The following is a 15,691-nucleotide window of genomic DNA, read 5'->3' on the forward strand; positions in this document are numbered from 1 at the left end:
GGTCACGTGGCACATGTCCAGTTGGAGCCATGTTGTAATAAACATACTCAGGAGCCACTGAGTGAGAATGGTTGTGGTCTGCCTGTCCTGATTTTGTCCGTGTGGCATTTCTACTGAGTGGTGAGCACTCCTCCTGAGTCCCAGAGCCTTGGGATGCTTCCCAGGAGAAAAGCCCCCTACAGAGGAGCAGCTGCTGGGCAGGAGAGAGGCGACGGGCAGGAGGACAGGACGGCCCAAACTGTCCTGCCATCGCCGGCAGCAGGACAGTGTCACATCCCCAGGCACAGGAGGGGGAATTACATACTAAACTGGGCAGAGTGGACCACGGACAACTGCAGTACACCTAGCCAGCATCACCCAGGAAACTGCACCCACAGCTGGCACAACACCCTCAGCTCGCTGTCCTCTGTGTGTGTGTGTGTGCGCGCATGCGTGTGCAGACACTGGGGCTTGAACTCAGGGCCTCATAGTCTCATCTGGCTTTTTGTGCAAGGCTGACACTCTAGCACTTGAGCGTTCTGCTGGCTAACTGGAGACAGTCCCATACATCTGGCCAGGTCCTCCGTGGCTGGGGTGGCAGGCCCCCACCAGCACCACTTCAGCTGGCACTCTAGGTAGCCGTGTCCCGCAGGCCAGGGGCAGCACTGGGGTCACTGGTGGGTGACGGGGGGTTAGGACCGCGATGGCTGTAGTCAGGTCAAGACAGAGCCCTGCATTTTGGTATCGCAACACAAAGGCATGTGTTTGCTCAGAAAACAAAGCAGAGCAAGCTCAGGTAGGAGACCAATGTACGGAATGTTTTTCGAAACGAATCACCTGGCTGGGTGTGGGGGCCTGGGCCTACATGCCCAGCTCCACAGGAGCGGAAAGCAGAAGGGTGGAGGGCAGATCCCAGGCACAAAGCCTGAGTACCCAGCTCAGAAACAGAGTAGAAGCTGGGTGCTGGTGGCTCATGCTACTTCAGAGCTCAGTGGCCTCGCAGTTCAGGGCCAGCCGGGAGGAACGTTTATGAGACAGACACACACCTGTCACTCTAACCTCCACGGGAAGCTGAGACCCAGAGTATCATGGTGGCAGATCAGCAGCCTAGGAAGAAGAGTCCTTGAGAGTCTCCATCTCCACCAGGAGGAGTCTGGATGCAGTGACAGCCTTGAGACTGCAGGACAATCAGAAGCCTAAAAACAGGCGGATCACAGCTCTGGCACAATCACCCAGCGTGGAAGTCCTGTCCTAAAAATAACCACTGAAAAACGGGGCTGGGATGTGGCTGCGTGGGGCCACACAAACCTGTCCATATGAGGCCCCGAGTTCAAACACACTTGCACACACACACGTGTGCATGTGAACACACACGTGTGCATGCGAACACATACACACAAGGATTGGGGGCATAGCTCAAGTGGTAAGAGTGTCTGCCTGGCAGGCACAAGGCCCTTAGTTCAAGCTCCATTATTGCTCCCCTCCCCACAAAACCTGACCAACCACCTGAGTGAATGAACACACCAGAGCTGCTACCCAGGTTGGACCTGCCAGGGAGGTGGTCCAGGAGGGCTGTGATACCAGCCCCCACCCACAGAGAGGCAGACCCCCTCTATGACAGTTGGGCTGCTTGCCCTCAGTCCCTCTGCAATTCACTGCATGAACCCAGCCGCCCCTCTGTTGACCGAAGCTTGCCGCACCAACGGTGGCCTATGCTCCCGGAGACATTTAGAGTGGCTCTCTAGGTGACGTGGCAGCCGCAGGGAATATCTAGACAGAGGGCCTGACTGGCCCACACCCTGGAGAGGCCATGGCGGACAACCGTGCAGAAAACTGGTGACTCCTACTGCACTCGCTGCCGCCCCTTTCCAAGCAGTGCGGAGAGGGGCCTTGGGGTCTCCGGACACCGTGGGAAGGCGCAGTGCCACTGGGCTCCCTCTGTGCTCAAGGGGCCTCGGGTTTCAGTGTCCCCGCCGCACTCAACTTCCCGGCACACAAGAGGGACAAGGAGCTTACCCATTTTCAGGTGGTACATGTCTGGAGAACGAGTTGAGGAAGGGGTGTCCCCCACCCCCCCCCATGTACAACGCAGAACCAGAAGAGACCAGACAGCTCTCTGCTGTTCCCCAGTCCTCAGGGTGGCCCAGCCCCCTGGGGACTCTACTCCCCTCTAGACCAGAGAAGTTCGGGTGGCACCTGGCTCCAGGGAAGGTTCTGGCCTGTAAGTCTCTCTTCATCCCTTCCTCCGACCCACAGGCTGGGCATCTGGGTCCTGGACGGCTCCTCCTCCCACTGGCTCTTCCAGAGAGCAACTCTCATCAGCCTGTGACTAACTGCTCGTCCCATTCGATGGCATTTGCTGCATCTGTCCGGCCCTCCAGTCAGAGCTGTGGGAGAGAGAGGCTTTCTCAGAAGGAACAGAAGGACACACAGGAGCCATGGTGCAGTGGCCAGCGCTCCAGTTTCCTGAGAGAGACTCCGACCCAGGGGCCGATACATCTGTCACCGGAATAAGGAAGTGCTCCACAGCGAGCCGCTGTGACAAAACACTTACAGGAGGGTTTATTCCGGCTCACGGCCCCAGGCTCCAGGGCTTGGGCAGTGGTGAGAAGCCGCCCGGGCCCGGGGCGTGGCAGAGCGCTGCAGCTCGCTCCCGGCGGCCCGGAAGCGGACGGGCGGAGGCAGGAAGGGGCCGCCCACATCTCCCGGTCCGAGTCACGCCCCCAGGGGCCTTCCTCCCACGCCGGGCCTCCTCCGGTGACACTGCTCAGCACCGACTCCAAGAAGCTAGGCCCTGTCTGAAAAAAATAACACGGAAAAGTGGACTAGAGGTGCGGTTCCACGGTGGGGCACCTGCTCGGCAAGCCGGGTCCCTCGCTCAAGCCCCAATCCCGAGGCGCTTCCGATCGGCGGGCCCAGAGGCCCCACGAGCCTGGCTAGGGGCCGGCGGGGCGCCAGGGCCGGCGTCTGAGGCCCGGGCTCGCGGCCACCGGACACACTGGAGCACGGGAGGGAGGGGGCGCCGCGCTGCGCCCCACGCACCCCGACCGGGGACCCGGGAGGACACCAGCCCGGGGTCATCACCGAGGCCAGAGGAGCCGGCCGACCGAAAACACAAGCCCACGTGGAGACTCGCCCACGTCCGGCCCGGGAGCCCCGCCCCGCCCTAGCTCTGACCTATCCGGAGCCGCGCGCCGCGCGAGACCCGCCCCCAACCCGGCCCTTCGGCCTATCAGGCACGAGCCCGGCCCCTTCGCGGCATTTCCCGCGCCACAGAGTCCCACCTCCGACGCGGGCCAGGCCTATCCCGCGCGGCGCCTGGAATTGTCCCCGCCTCCCACCTCTAGACAGCCAATCCCGAGCCGTGCTCCTCTCCGGCCCCGCCCCTCCCCCGCCCTGCGGTTGGCGCGCGGCTGTGACGTCGAGTCGCCGAGGCGCGCGGCCGTCCGCGTCCTGCAGCCCCGCGGCCCCGCGGCCCGCGGCCATGCCCAAGCGGGGCTGCCCGTTCGCCGGACGCCGCCCCGCTGCAGCTCAAGGTCCGCGTGGGCCCGAGGGAGCTGAGCCGCGGCGTGTGCGGCGAGCGCTACGCGCGAGAGGTCTTCGGTGAGTGCGGGCGGCCGCCGGGCGGGACTCGCTCCGGGTCGCTCCCGGGCCGGACCCGGACCCGGGCGGGGCGGGGCGGGGCGGAGCCAGCCGGAGCTGGGAAGCGCCGCGGGGGCGCGGGGCCGCCGGGAACGCGAGGCTTCCCTCGGGGACGACTGGCCCCGGGGAGGGGCCGAGCGCCACCGCCCGTCTCGTCGGTGGAAGCCGGCGTCGCGGCCCCCCCACGGGCAGCCAGAAAGCCCAGTGCGACTCCACCGCCGCCGAAAACCATCGAGTGTGCGGGCCTGTCATCCAGCCACAGGGAAACCGGGCACGGGAGGACTGGGGCGAACACCAAGACCCTGCTTGGAAATGAGAAGGACCCGGTGTGGCGCTAGCAGTAAAAGGCCTGCCTCAAACCCCAGGGCTGCCACTCTAGAAGGAGCTCAGTCGGTCTGGCTCTACCCGCTCTCGGTGCTGGAACACTTGCAGGGGAGGGGTGCTGGGCTCTGAGGCTCCCTATGTAGTACAGGGCAGGGCCACCACCCCCACCACACCCTGGCCTCTTTACCCTGAATGGACCAGGACTCCTCCAGGACAAGATCAGCCTTAGCATGCCAGTCCTCCTCGTGGCCTCCACTCAGGAGAGCCACTAATGTGGAATTTCCCACAGCCGCTGATAACCACGGACATCACAGCACACTGGCATCTGAGCGAGTATTTTGAGAGGGTCCCTAAGCCCCTCCTCGTAGGCTTTCTGGGGTAGCTATGTGTCTGAGGTCACAGGCCTCCCTCCTCGGGCTCTCAGTGTTGGCTGTGTGTCTGGGGTCACGGGGCCTCCCTCCTCGGGCTCTCAGGGTTGGCTGTGTGTCTGAGGTCACAGGCCTCCCTCCTCGGGCTCTCAGTGTTGGCTGTGTGTCTGAGGTCACAGGCCTCCCTTCTCGGGCTCTCAGTGTTGGCTGTGTGTCTGAGGTCACAGGGCCTCCCTTCTCGGGCTCTCAGTGTTGGCTGTGTGTCTGGGGTCACGGGGCCTCCCTCCTCAGGTTCAGGGTTGGCTGTGTGTCTGAGGTCACAGGCCTCCCTCCTCGGGCTCTCAGGGTTGGCTGTGTGTCTGAGGTCACAGGGCCTCCCTCCCCAGGTTCAGGGTTGGCTGTGTGTCTGAGGTCACGGGGCCTCCCTTCTCGGGCTCTCAGGGTTGGCTGTGTGTCTGAGGTCACGGGGCCTCCCTCCTCGGGCTCTCAGGGTTGGCTGTGTGTCTGGAGTCACGGGGCCTCCCTCCTCGGGCTCTCAGGGTTGGCTGTGTGTCTGAGGTCATGGGGCCTCCCTCCTCGGGCTCTCAGGGTTGGCTGTGTGTCTGGGGTCACGGGCTCTGGCCCCTTGGGTGAGCCAAGTGTCAGCCTGCTGGTCTGGGGCTATAGGTGCGGGTCTGAGCCTCTAGCTGCCTCCGATGTCCTTGACACCCCCACACTTGAGAAGGAACGCCCCAGTGGGGGGACTGCCTCTTCCAGCTTGCAGGAGGGACGTGCTGGGCAGGGCAGGGCAGGGAAAAGGGCCTGATCCACTGAGATGAGACCAGCTGTGGTTGCTGAAAATGAAGCCTGGAGGAGCCCCGTGTCAGACACTGGTGGGCTGCGGCCAGAGCGTCCGGGAGGAGGTGGCCGCTGAGCTGGGGGGCCTAGAGGCAAGGAGGCCCTGACTTGCCAGGGACCGCCGCGGGCCCAGGTCCGTGGCACACGGAGCTCCTCGCTGGGCCGGCACAGGAGGTTCATGTGGCGGCTGCGGTGTAAACTTGGGAATGGCCTGTCTTCCCAGAGAGGACCAAGCAGCTCCTTTTCCGCGGGGGCCCAGGCCTGCAGGGGTCACACGTGGGGCGAAGGCTGTGCCATCGTCCACCTGCCAGAGTCTCCGCAGCCCGGCCCCACGGGGACCCCGCGGGCTACCAGAGGGCAGATGCTGATTGGACCCGATGGCCGACTGATCCGGAGCTGCGCCCAGGCTTCCGATGCTGGTGAGTGGCTGCCGGGGACACCGGCTGGGCTGGCTGTGGTGCTGAGGGTGGGTGACAGCAAGGCACGGCTCTGCCGGCCACCCGCCCAGCCCCGGGCAGTCACCCGTGTGGAGAGGCTCAGGGCCTGTCAGCCGAGGGCTAAAACCAGTCCCTGCCGCGCCCCTGAGCCCAGCCCTGAGGGAGCCCGGGAACCTCCTGGGAACCAGCGAGGCAGTGGGCCAGGCAGGGACGTGAGTGTGAACGCTGCGCGTGACGGGGGCATGCGGTGTGAACACTGTGCGTGACAGGGGACATGCGGTGGTGAACGCTGCGCGTGACGGGACACGCGGTGGTGAACGCTGCGCGTGACGGGGACATGCGGTGTGAATGCTGCGCGTGACGGCATGAGGTGTGAACGCTGCGTGTGACGGACATGCGGTGTGAACGCTGCGTGTGACGTGAATGCTGCGTGTGACGGGGGCATGCGGTGTGAACGCTGTGCGTGACAGGGACATGCAGTGTGAATGCTGCGTGTGACGGGGGCATGCGGTGTGAACATTGCGTGACGGGGGGACATGCAGTGTGAATGCTGCGCGTGACGGGGACATGCGGTGTGAACGCTGCGCGTGACGGGGACATGCGGTGTGAACGCTGCGCGTGACGGGGACATGCGGTGGTGAACGCTGCGCGTGACGGGACACGCGGTGTGAACGCTGCGTGTGACGGGGACATGTGGTGGTGAACGCTGCGCGTGATGTGAACACTGCGTGATAGGGACACGCGGTGTGAACACTGCGCGTGTCGGGCATGCGGTGTGAACGCTGCGCGTGACAGGGCATGCGGTGTGAACGCTGCGCGTGACAGGGCATGCGGTGTGAACGCTGCGTGTGACAGGGCATGCGGTGTGAACGCTGCGCGTGACAGGGCATGCGGTGTGAACGCTGCGCGTGACGGGCATGCGGTGTGAACGCTGCGTGTGACGGGGCATGCGGTGTGAACGCTGCGCGTGACAGGGCATGCGGTGTGAACGCTGCGCGTGACAGGGCATGCGGTGGTGAACGCTGCGTGTGACGGGCATGCGGTGTGAACGCTGCGTGTGACGGGGCATGCGGTGTGAACGCTGCGTGTGACGTGAATGCTGCGCGTGACGGGCATGCGGTGTGAACGCTGCGCGTGACGGGCATGCGGTGTGAACGCTGCGTGTGACGGGGCATGCGGGTGTGAACGCTGCGCGTGACGGGGCATGCGGTGTGAACGCTGCGCGTGACAGGGCATGCGGTGTGAACGCTGCGCGTGATGTGAACGCTGCGTGTGACGGGCATGCGGTGTGAACGCTGCGTGTGACGGGGCATGCGGTGTGAACGCTGCGTGTGACGGGCATGCGGTGTGAACGCTGCGTGTGACGTGAATGCTGCGCGTGACGGGCATGCGGTGTGAACGCTGCGTGTGACGGGGCATGCGGTGTGAACGCTGCGCGTGACGGGGCATGCGGTGTGAACGCGGCGTGGTCAGAGGAGGGCGAGTTGCTCTAAGTGCCAGCAGTAGCTCTGTCCTGCAGTCTGGCCTGGTGGGCCCAGGGCCTGGGTGGCTGGGTCTCTGGTGCTGAGCCTGGCTGGTGGTTGGTAAAGGATCCAGGGGTAAGCGGCGGGGGTGGGGGTCTGGATCTGCCCCCCTCGCCGAGGGAGGGGCTCGGTGGCCTCGCGGGCCCCGGTGTCCCCCGTCCTCTTCCGGGGCTGATGGCCGGTTTCCTCCTCGCAGACGCGTCCGGGACGGCGCCCGTGGCCTGCTCCTCGTGCGTGCGAGCCGTGGACGGGAAGGCCGCGTGCAGCCAGTGCGAGCAGGCGGTGTGCCGGCAGTGCGTGCGCACCTGCTGGGGCTGTGGCGCCGTGGCCTGCGCCCTGTGTGGCCTCGCAGAGTAAGTGTCCGCCCGGCGCTGCTGGAGTCACGTTGCCTCTCCCTGCGGGGGCCGTTACCCTCGCCTCACGGGTCGGGATCTGAGGGGGATGCGGGTTTCACCTCTTTCCCTGGAGACCTCGTGACCCTTTCTAAGGAAACGCAAGTTTCCCAAAACAACCGGCTCCGTGGCCTACGGCGGCCGCTCCGGCCCCCTCTCCCCAGACGCCGCAGAGCACACCAAGATGCCACGTGGGTCGCCAGCCCCAACGTGAACATCTTAGTCCTCACGGGGACAGCCCACCCGGTGGTCACGAGCAGGAAGGGGGGTCTGCAAGCTTGCCTGCTGTGCCTGCCGCATCTGCCGCGTCCCTGCTGCTTGCGCTGGCCGGCACCACGCATCAGGACGGCAGCGGAAAACAAGGGCTTCTCTGACACGAGACCCAGGCCTCCCCACCAGCTGGCAGCCGCTCTGTGGCCCCCAGCGCCGTCCACGAGTCATCTGAGACGGTGTGGCCGGCGGCTGCGCCTGACGTGCTGTGTCCTCTCAGGGTCTCTCCCAACCGGCCTCTCGTGGGTTCTGACCCCGCAGGTCAGGACTTGGCCCAGGGGGCTCCCAGGACCCGTGTGGGCAGCACCTGGGAAGGAGTCCCCGCACCAGACCGGGCTGGGCTGTGGCCAAGCAAGAGCCATAGAGAGAGCTCTGGCAGCAGGGCTGGCTGTGCGTGCTGGGCCGAGGTCTGAGGTCAGAGGGCCTGCGGAACTGGCCCACGGGGCTGGGAGGGAGACTGCCCCCCCACACCCGCGGGGCTGGGAGGGAGACTGCCCCCCCACACCCGCGGGGCTGGGAGGGAGACTGCCCCCCCACACCCGCGGGGCTGGGAGGGAGACTGCCCCCCTACACCCACGGGGCTGGGAGGGAGACTGCCCCCCCACACCCACGGGGCTGGGAGACTGCCCCCCCACACCCGCGGGGCTGGGAGGGAGACTGCCCCCCACACACACACACAGTGGCCGGCATGGTGGGCAGCTCTCAGCTCTGTGCCCTCATGTGTGTGCTCCCGCTCTTCTCCAGAGCCACCTCGCCTTCCCTGGGGCAGCGGGGTGGACTGGAGTCCAGGTGTGTGTCCGTCCGTCTGTCCCCCCCCCCGCCCCAGCCGGGGACCATCCTGAGATAGCACTAGCACGCGTCTGTCTCCCAGACCCAGGGAGGCACCTTGAGGCCCTAAGGCCGCTTTCCTCTCCCCCTGGCGCACAGCTCCGGCGACGGCGACGTCTGCGAGGAGGCGCTGTGCGCAGGCTGCGCCATGTTTGCCGTCTGAGGCGGCGGGGGAAGGCAGCTCCACCAGACGGCGCCCGGCTGCCTGCCGCAGGAGGCGAAGCGGCGGTCGCATGGGATGTTTTGTAGCTCTGATGACAGAAGTGAGTAAACCTCTATGTTTGCACGTGTGGCCTCCTGTCTGTTCACTGGGAGGGCGGGGCTGGTGGCTGGAGCTGGCGCACCGAAGTGGAAAGTCCTGCAGGGCATCTGTCCAGGGCCCTGCTCGGGTGTGAGGAGAGGCGGGGCTGCGGCAGGCTGACCCGCAGGGCAGAGCGGGGCGCTGACTCACGAGCCCCAGCCGGTGGCCCTGCTCCTTCCCCGGTCAGGCAGGACTGCCAATGTCTGGTGTTCAGTGTAAACCTGCAGCGGGGCACAGGTGACCTATTGTCCCGGCAGCTCAGGAGGTGGGACTCCAATCAAACACTTCACGAGACCTCTTAGCGACCAATAAGAAGCTGGGATAGCGCGTGGCCTGTCATCTCAGCCCTGGTGGGAAGCAGAAATGGAAGGATCGCAGTCCAGGCCAACCTGAGCATCAATACAAGTTTCTAGTCAAAGTCCAAGGCAAAGGACACGAGGTGCACCCCAAGGGTAGTGCACCGGCTGGCAGGCCGAGGCCCCGGGTCAAGCCCCAGCACTGCCAGAAGCAGAGACGCAGGAAGGGACCCACTGTGGGACCCAGAAGTGACCGGGGGACTGAGCAGTTCTAAGTAGACAAAGACAAAAAAATGGCTGTCGTTCTTTTTTTTTAATACAGTGTTGGTATTAGGGTGTTGTACAGAGGGGTTGCCACTCATAAATCAGGTGATGAGTCCAGTTCTTGGACAATGTCATCCCTTCCTTTGCTTTCCTTCAGTTTCCCCCTCTCGCCCCTGCCCATGAGTTAAGTTCATTCTTTATGCTCTGAAAGGATGGAGGAAATGGTACGTACTAAGCACAGACAAGAACTACCAGGGGCCAGTGGTTCCCACCTGCAATCCTAGCTGCTTGGGAAGCGAAGATGGAAGGATCTGGTTTCTAAGCCAGCCCAGGCAAATCCTTAAGACTCTCAGCTAACTAGCAAAGCGCTGCAGGCGGAGGTGTGCCAGCGCGGGGAGAAGCCCAGGGCCGGCCCGGCGCTCGAGCCTGGCACCGGCACACCCACACACAGACAGGAACTGAGCTTTCTGAGCTGACACGACGTCTCAGACGGAAAATGCACCGGCTCGGATTAGAACCCGCAGAGGGAAAGAGCCGTGAGCCTGGGCACAGGGCGTCAAACCGGCCAGAAGGGCGCGGGCCGGTGAGGGACAGCAGAGCAGAGCAGAGCAGGGGAAGGGCGCGGGCCGGTGAGGGACAGCAGAGCAGAGCAGAGCAGAGCAGGGGAAGGGCGCGGGCCGGTGAGGGACAGCAGAGCAGAGCAGAGCAGAGCAGGGGAAGGGCGCGGGCCGGTGAGGGACAGCGGAGCACAGCGGAGCAGAGCAGGGGAAGGGCGCGGGCCGGTGAGGGACAGCAGAGCAGAGCAGAGCAGAGCAGGGGAAGGGCGCGGGCCGGTGAGGGACAGCAGAGCAGAGCAGAGCAGAGCAGGGGAAGGGCGCGGGCCGGTGAGGGACAGCAGAGCAGAGCAGAGCAGAGCAGAGCAGGGGAAGGGCGCGGGCCGGTGAGGGACAGCAGAGCAGAGCAGAGCAGAGCAGGGGAAGGGCGCGGGCCGGTGAGGGACAGCGGAGCAGAGCAGAGCCAGGGGAAGGGCGCGGGCCGGTGAGGGACAGCGGAGCAGAGCAGAGCCAGGGGAAGGGCGCAGGCGGGCCGGTGAGGCAGGGCAGAGCAGAGCAGAGCCAGGGGAAGGGCGCAGGCGGGCCGGTGAGGCAGGGCAGAGCAGAGCAGAGCCAGGGGAAGGGCGCAGGCGGGCCGGTGAGGCAGGGCAGAGCAGAGCAGAGCCAGGGGAAGGGCGCAGGCGGGCCGGTGAGGGACAGCAGAGCAGAGCAGGGGAAGGGCGCAGGCGGGCCGGTGAGGCAGGGCAGAGCAGAGCAGAGCCAGGGGAAGGGCGCAGGCGGGCCGGTGAGGCAGAGCAGAGCAGAGCAGAGCCAGGGGAAGGGCGCAGGCGGGCCGGTGAGGCAGGGCAGAGCAGAGCAGAGCCAGGGGAAGGGCGCAGGCGGGCCGGTGAGGCAGGGCAGAGCAGAGCAGGGGAAGGGCGCAGGCGGGCCGGTGAGGCAGAGCAGAGCAGAGCAGAGCCAGGGGAAGGGCGCAGGCGGGCCGGTGAGGCAGGGCAGAGCAGAGCAGGGGAAGGGCGCAGGCGGGCCGGTGAGGCAGGGCAGAGCAGAGCAGAGCCAGGGGAAGGGCGCGGGCCGGTGAGGGACAGCAGAGCAGAGCAGAGCAGAGCAGAGCAGGGGAAGGGCGCGGGCCGGTGAGGGACAGCAGAGCAGAGCAGAGCAGAGCAGGGGAAGGGCGCGGGCCGGTGAGGGACAGCGGAGCACAGCGGAGCAGAGCAGGGGAAGGGCGCGGGCCGGTGAGGGACAGCGGAGCACAGCGGAGCAGAGCAGGGGAAGGGCGCGGGCCGGTGAGGGACAGCAGAGCAGAGCAGAGCAGGGGAAGGGCGCGGGCCGGTGAGGGACAGCGGAGCAGAGCAGAGCCAGGGGAAGGGCGCAGGCGGGCCGGTGAGGCAGGGCAGAGCAGAGCAGAGCCAGGGGAAGGGCGCAGGCGGGCCGGTGAGGCAGGGCAGAGCAGAGCAGAGCCAGGGGAAGGGCGCAGGCGGGCCGGTGAGGCAGAGCAGAGCAGAGCAGGGGAAGGGCGCGGGCCGGTGAGGGACAGCAGAGCAGAGCAGAGCAGGGGAAGGGCGCGGGCCGGTGAGGCAGAGCACAGCGGAGCAGAGCGGGGAAGAGCTGGCGAGGCCATGGTCGCCAGTGCCCAGGAGAGGGCAGCCGCGCCACAGTCAGGAAGCCGCGCCCCAGAGGCTCCACAAACCCACGGAGAAAATGGGGGCTGCGTGGTCAGACCCCTTAAAAGCGGCGGGGAAGAGGGGCCACCGCGGGGGACAGAGGTAACAGCGGCGGACTGGCAGCCCGCAGGGGCAGGCAGCGGTGCCGCCTTTGAAATTCAGTTTCGAACACAGCCTGGAAAACGCCGTGGAGGCCACGCGTGCTCAGCTTAAGGATCTGGGTTCGCAGGAGCTCGTTGGATGCTTTTTGGCGAGCATCACGCTTCAGGAAGTATCCGGAAGCATCCAGGGGCCTCGGCCTTCACCCTCCCTGTCTCTCCCGAGGCCATCGCCTCCTGCTGCCTGGCTCCTGCCCTGCGGCCCGGGCGACCCGCGTGGTGGGGGGGGGGCTGTGCACTCATTCACACCTGCACCTGCTGCCGTCACCCCTAGTAACCAGTGATTTAGAGAAGAACTTGGGGGCCGGAATGCAGCTCAGTGGGAGAGCGCCTGCCTAGCATGCTTGCAGCCCTGGGTTCCAGTCCTCAGCACCACATACACAGAAAGCCTCAAGGCCTAGCTTTGAGCAAAAGAAGCCCAGGGGCTGGAGTTCAAGCCCCAGGCCTGGAGAAGATAAGCACGGAAGGAAGCAAGGAAAACTTGGGCGTGGGGCTCTCATCCCAGCAGCGGGGAGACTGGGCCGGGAGGGGGGCGAGTCTGAAGCTGCCCTCCGGGGCTAGGGATATGGCCCGGTGGCAGGAGTGATTGCCTCGTACACATGACACCCTAGGTTCAATTCCCCAGCACCACATATACAGAAAACGGCCAGAAGTGGCGCTGTGGCTCAAGTGGCAGAGTGCTGGCCTTGAGCGAGAAAAGAAGCCAGGGACAGTGCTCAGGCCCTGAGTCCAAGCCCCAGGACTGGCAAAAAAAAAAAAAAGAAATGAAGCTGCCCTCCCTCCCATGCCCAGGCCGGTGGCTGTGACATGTTGCGTCTCCTCCGGGTGCCCTGTTGGAGTTTTGGCCCTCGTGGTGAGCAGAGCAAAGGGGCTGGGGGTGGGGTTGTGGGGTTGCAGGCTTGGTGCGTGGAAGGCAGAGTCTCACGGGCATCTAGGCAAGACCTGGCTCTCCTCATGGTGCTGCCCTGGTGCCCCGCCAGCCACTCCTACCTCCTCCCTGGCCAGGATAAACGTCACGCCTGCTGACTGCGGCACTGCTGCACGCGGGGGGAGGGATGTTGGAACGCAGGTGTGTCGGACGCATGGTAAAGCTGAGGCCTGACAGCGTTCCAGGCCAAAGGAAAACGAAGCAGACTGGAGGGAACCTGCAGAAATGTCTCCCAGCTCTGCAAGCTGCACGTGAGACAACACAGGAGGTACTCTCTTCATAAGAACCCGCATGGAACAATGTACGCAAAGACCACCTAGGAAAATACACAGCGCAGCTCGGCAACCAGGCAAGGACTCGAGTGGACCTTCTTCAGGAGGACACGCGGTGGCCAGTGACAGCTGCGGTGTTGCACATCACGGCCGACCCAATACCACGGGACACCCACAGCGGGGCTGCCGCCCGAGCAAAGCCAGCCAGGGCGCGGGGAGGCTGGAGCCCTCGCTCCCGCACGCACTGCAGAGAAGAACACCGCACACTGCCCCGCGGCGGGCGTGCACACGAAGGACAGCACAGACTGCGAAAGAGCAGCCGGCCGGGCACCAGGGGCTCACGCCTGGAGTCGTAGCCACTTGGGAGGCTGAGATCTGAGGACTGTGGTTTGAAGCCAGCCTGGGCAGGAGGTTCTTAGCACCAAAAAAGCCAGAAGTGGAGCTGTGGACCAAGTGAGAGCACGCTGGCCGTGAGCACCAAAGTGGAGACGGCACCCAGGCTCTGCGTTCAAGCCCAACCAGCACACACATCAACAAAGAGTCCGTCTCTGCCCTGTCATACAGCAGTGTTGACAGCAGCTCCCAATGACCAAGGGGTGGAAATGACCCAAGGGTCTGCCAAGGGGTCAGCGGATAAGCAGTTACGTGCTATAGGGCTAGGAAGGTAGAGGGCTGGCCTAGCATGCGTGAAGCCCTGGGTTCGATTCCCCAGCACCCCATACACAGAAAAAAACAGAAGTGGCGCTGTGGCTCAAGTGGCAGAGTGCTAGCCTTGAGCAACAAGAAGCCAGGGACAGGGGCTGGGGATATAGCCTAGTGGCAAGAGTGCCTGCCTCGGATACACGAGGCCCTAGGTTCGATTCCCCAGCACCACATATACAGAAAATGGCCAGAAGCGGCGCTGTGGCTCAAGTGGCAGAGTGCTAGCCTTGAGCGGGAAGAAGCCAGGGACAGTGCTCGGGCCCTGAGTCCAAGGCCCAGGACTGGCCAAAAAAAAAAAAAAAAAAGAAGCCAGGGACAGTGCTCAGCCCCGAGTCCAAGCCTCATGACTGGCCAAAAAAAAGAGAAAGAAGTGCTACAAACGAGATGGAATATTACTCAGCCGTAAGAAGGAGCGCGTCAGGCACGGTGAGTCACACCTGTTAGACCAGCCACCGGGAGACAGAGGTAAAAGGCACTTCATTCTGTCTCAGGCCAGCCCCAGTGCAAAACTCCATCTTGGAAATGAAAGCAAAAAGGGCTGGAGGCCCGCATGGCGCAGTGAGCACCGGCTGGGCAAGCGGATCTCGGTACCACCGTGAGGAGCAGAGGCACGGGACGCACGCGCACCGAGGGCTCGGTGCAGCGGGTCTGGGGAAGGGGGGCCCAGGCCTCCCCCAGCTCCAGCCTTCCTGCTCGCGGGGAGTCGTGCTAGAGCCGCTGGTAGCTTTCCTCCTGCTGTGAGTCCCCTAATGCCCGCTGGCTGGTTCTTGCCGCTCACCCTCTGTGGCCACAGGGCCCTTGCCCTCCCCACCCGCGCTAGGCTTTGCGGGCCGGGCCATGCCTGCCTCTTGCAGGGCACTGTACGTTCCGGAACCTTCATGAGATGTTGGGCTCCTTGCACACCCTCCCAGCCCACACCCTGGGAACACTGCCTCCTGGGGCAGGGGATGCACCTGGGCATCCCCTCAGAGCTCTGCCCACTCATGAGGGGCCGTGCGCTGTGCCCAAGAGGGCGGCACGGGAAGCGGCCCAGACCCGCCGTGCGGAGCCCCTGCCCGTGGAAACCACGCCACGCCTGCCACCCCACCACCGCGTGGGCCACGCCACGCCTGCCGTGTTTGGCAGAATGGAGTCCGTGCGGTGATCCTCGCTGCAAGCACTGTGGTGTGCAAAGCTGTGCTTCCCAGAGCTGTGGGATCGTAACTCTGGCCGATGGAGCCCAGGGGCCGTCCGGAGGCCTTGGGGCACTCTGCTGTCCCCACGCCCCACCCCCTCCGTACCTGCACGCCTCCGACGGGCCTCGCACATTTCCACCTGTCCAGGGTGATGCGCTCGGGGGCCCGGTGCCACCCGTGGCCCGGGCACCCACCCCCTGGCGGAGGGCGTTCTTCCAGGCAGCCACCAGGTGGCGCCAGCACCCTCCGCAGCCACCAGTGCAGGCGCCGGATCCTCGCGCCCCTGGCTTCCAACACTGACCTATGCGGGCGACACCCCGAGGCCCCCGTTCTCCTTGGGGCTCGGGCACTGCTCTGGGTCAACATCCCACTTCCCCCAGGCGTGTCCTGCTGGGTGGACATGTCTTGAAAGGCATCGGAGCCAGGTCAGAGGCCAGGCCTGCTAGACCCCCGGGCGAGCACCGGCGGGCTTTCACCCTAACCCTCCGGGTGGTGCAGGCCAAGGAGGGGCAGAGAGGGCCGGGTGTTCCCGCTGGCCCTCCCTGCCACAAAGCCAGCCACAGACTTGAAAAGCGGTTTTTATTGAAGAATTTGGAGGGAAAGTTTATTGTAATAGTAAAAATGCTGGAGTTGAATGTAAAAAACGGTATGGTGCAGCAGTGGGCGGAGCGTCCGGCCGGGGGGCGGGCCAGGGCACCGCCACCGAGAAGCGTCTAAGGGGACAAGTGCTACGATGCAGCCGTCTGAGGCCGTGACGCGGAGGGCGGGGGCTTTCCCGCC

General features: G+C 65.0%; 2 protein-coding genes across 2 annotated transcripts in view; one reads left to right on the forward strand and one right to left on the reverse strand.

Annotated features, from left to right (window-relative positions):
* The window catches only part of Ahnak2 (AHNAK nucleoprotein 2), a 211,084-nt gene that overhangs the window by 79,954 nt on the left and 115,439 nt on the right, over positions 1-15,691 (reverse strand).
* On the forward strand, positions 3,449-7,467 carry LOC125363449 (apoptosis regulatory protein Siva-like). The gene is given in 5 exon segments (XM_048362682.1): positions 3,449-3,490; positions 3,492-3,582; positions 5,374-5,399; positions 5,401-5,569; positions 7,307-7,467. Coding segments are annotated over 5 exon segments (474 nt in total). The 5' UTR covers positions 3,449-3,463.

The sequence above is a fragment of the Perognathus longimembris genome, chromosome 14, assembly GCF_023159225.1.
Source record: "Perognathus longimembris pacificus isolate PPM17 chromosome 14, ASM2315922v1, whole genome shotgun sequence".
NCBI lineage: Eukaryota > Metazoa > Chordata > Mammalia > Rodentia > Heteromyidae > Perognathus > Perognathus longimembris.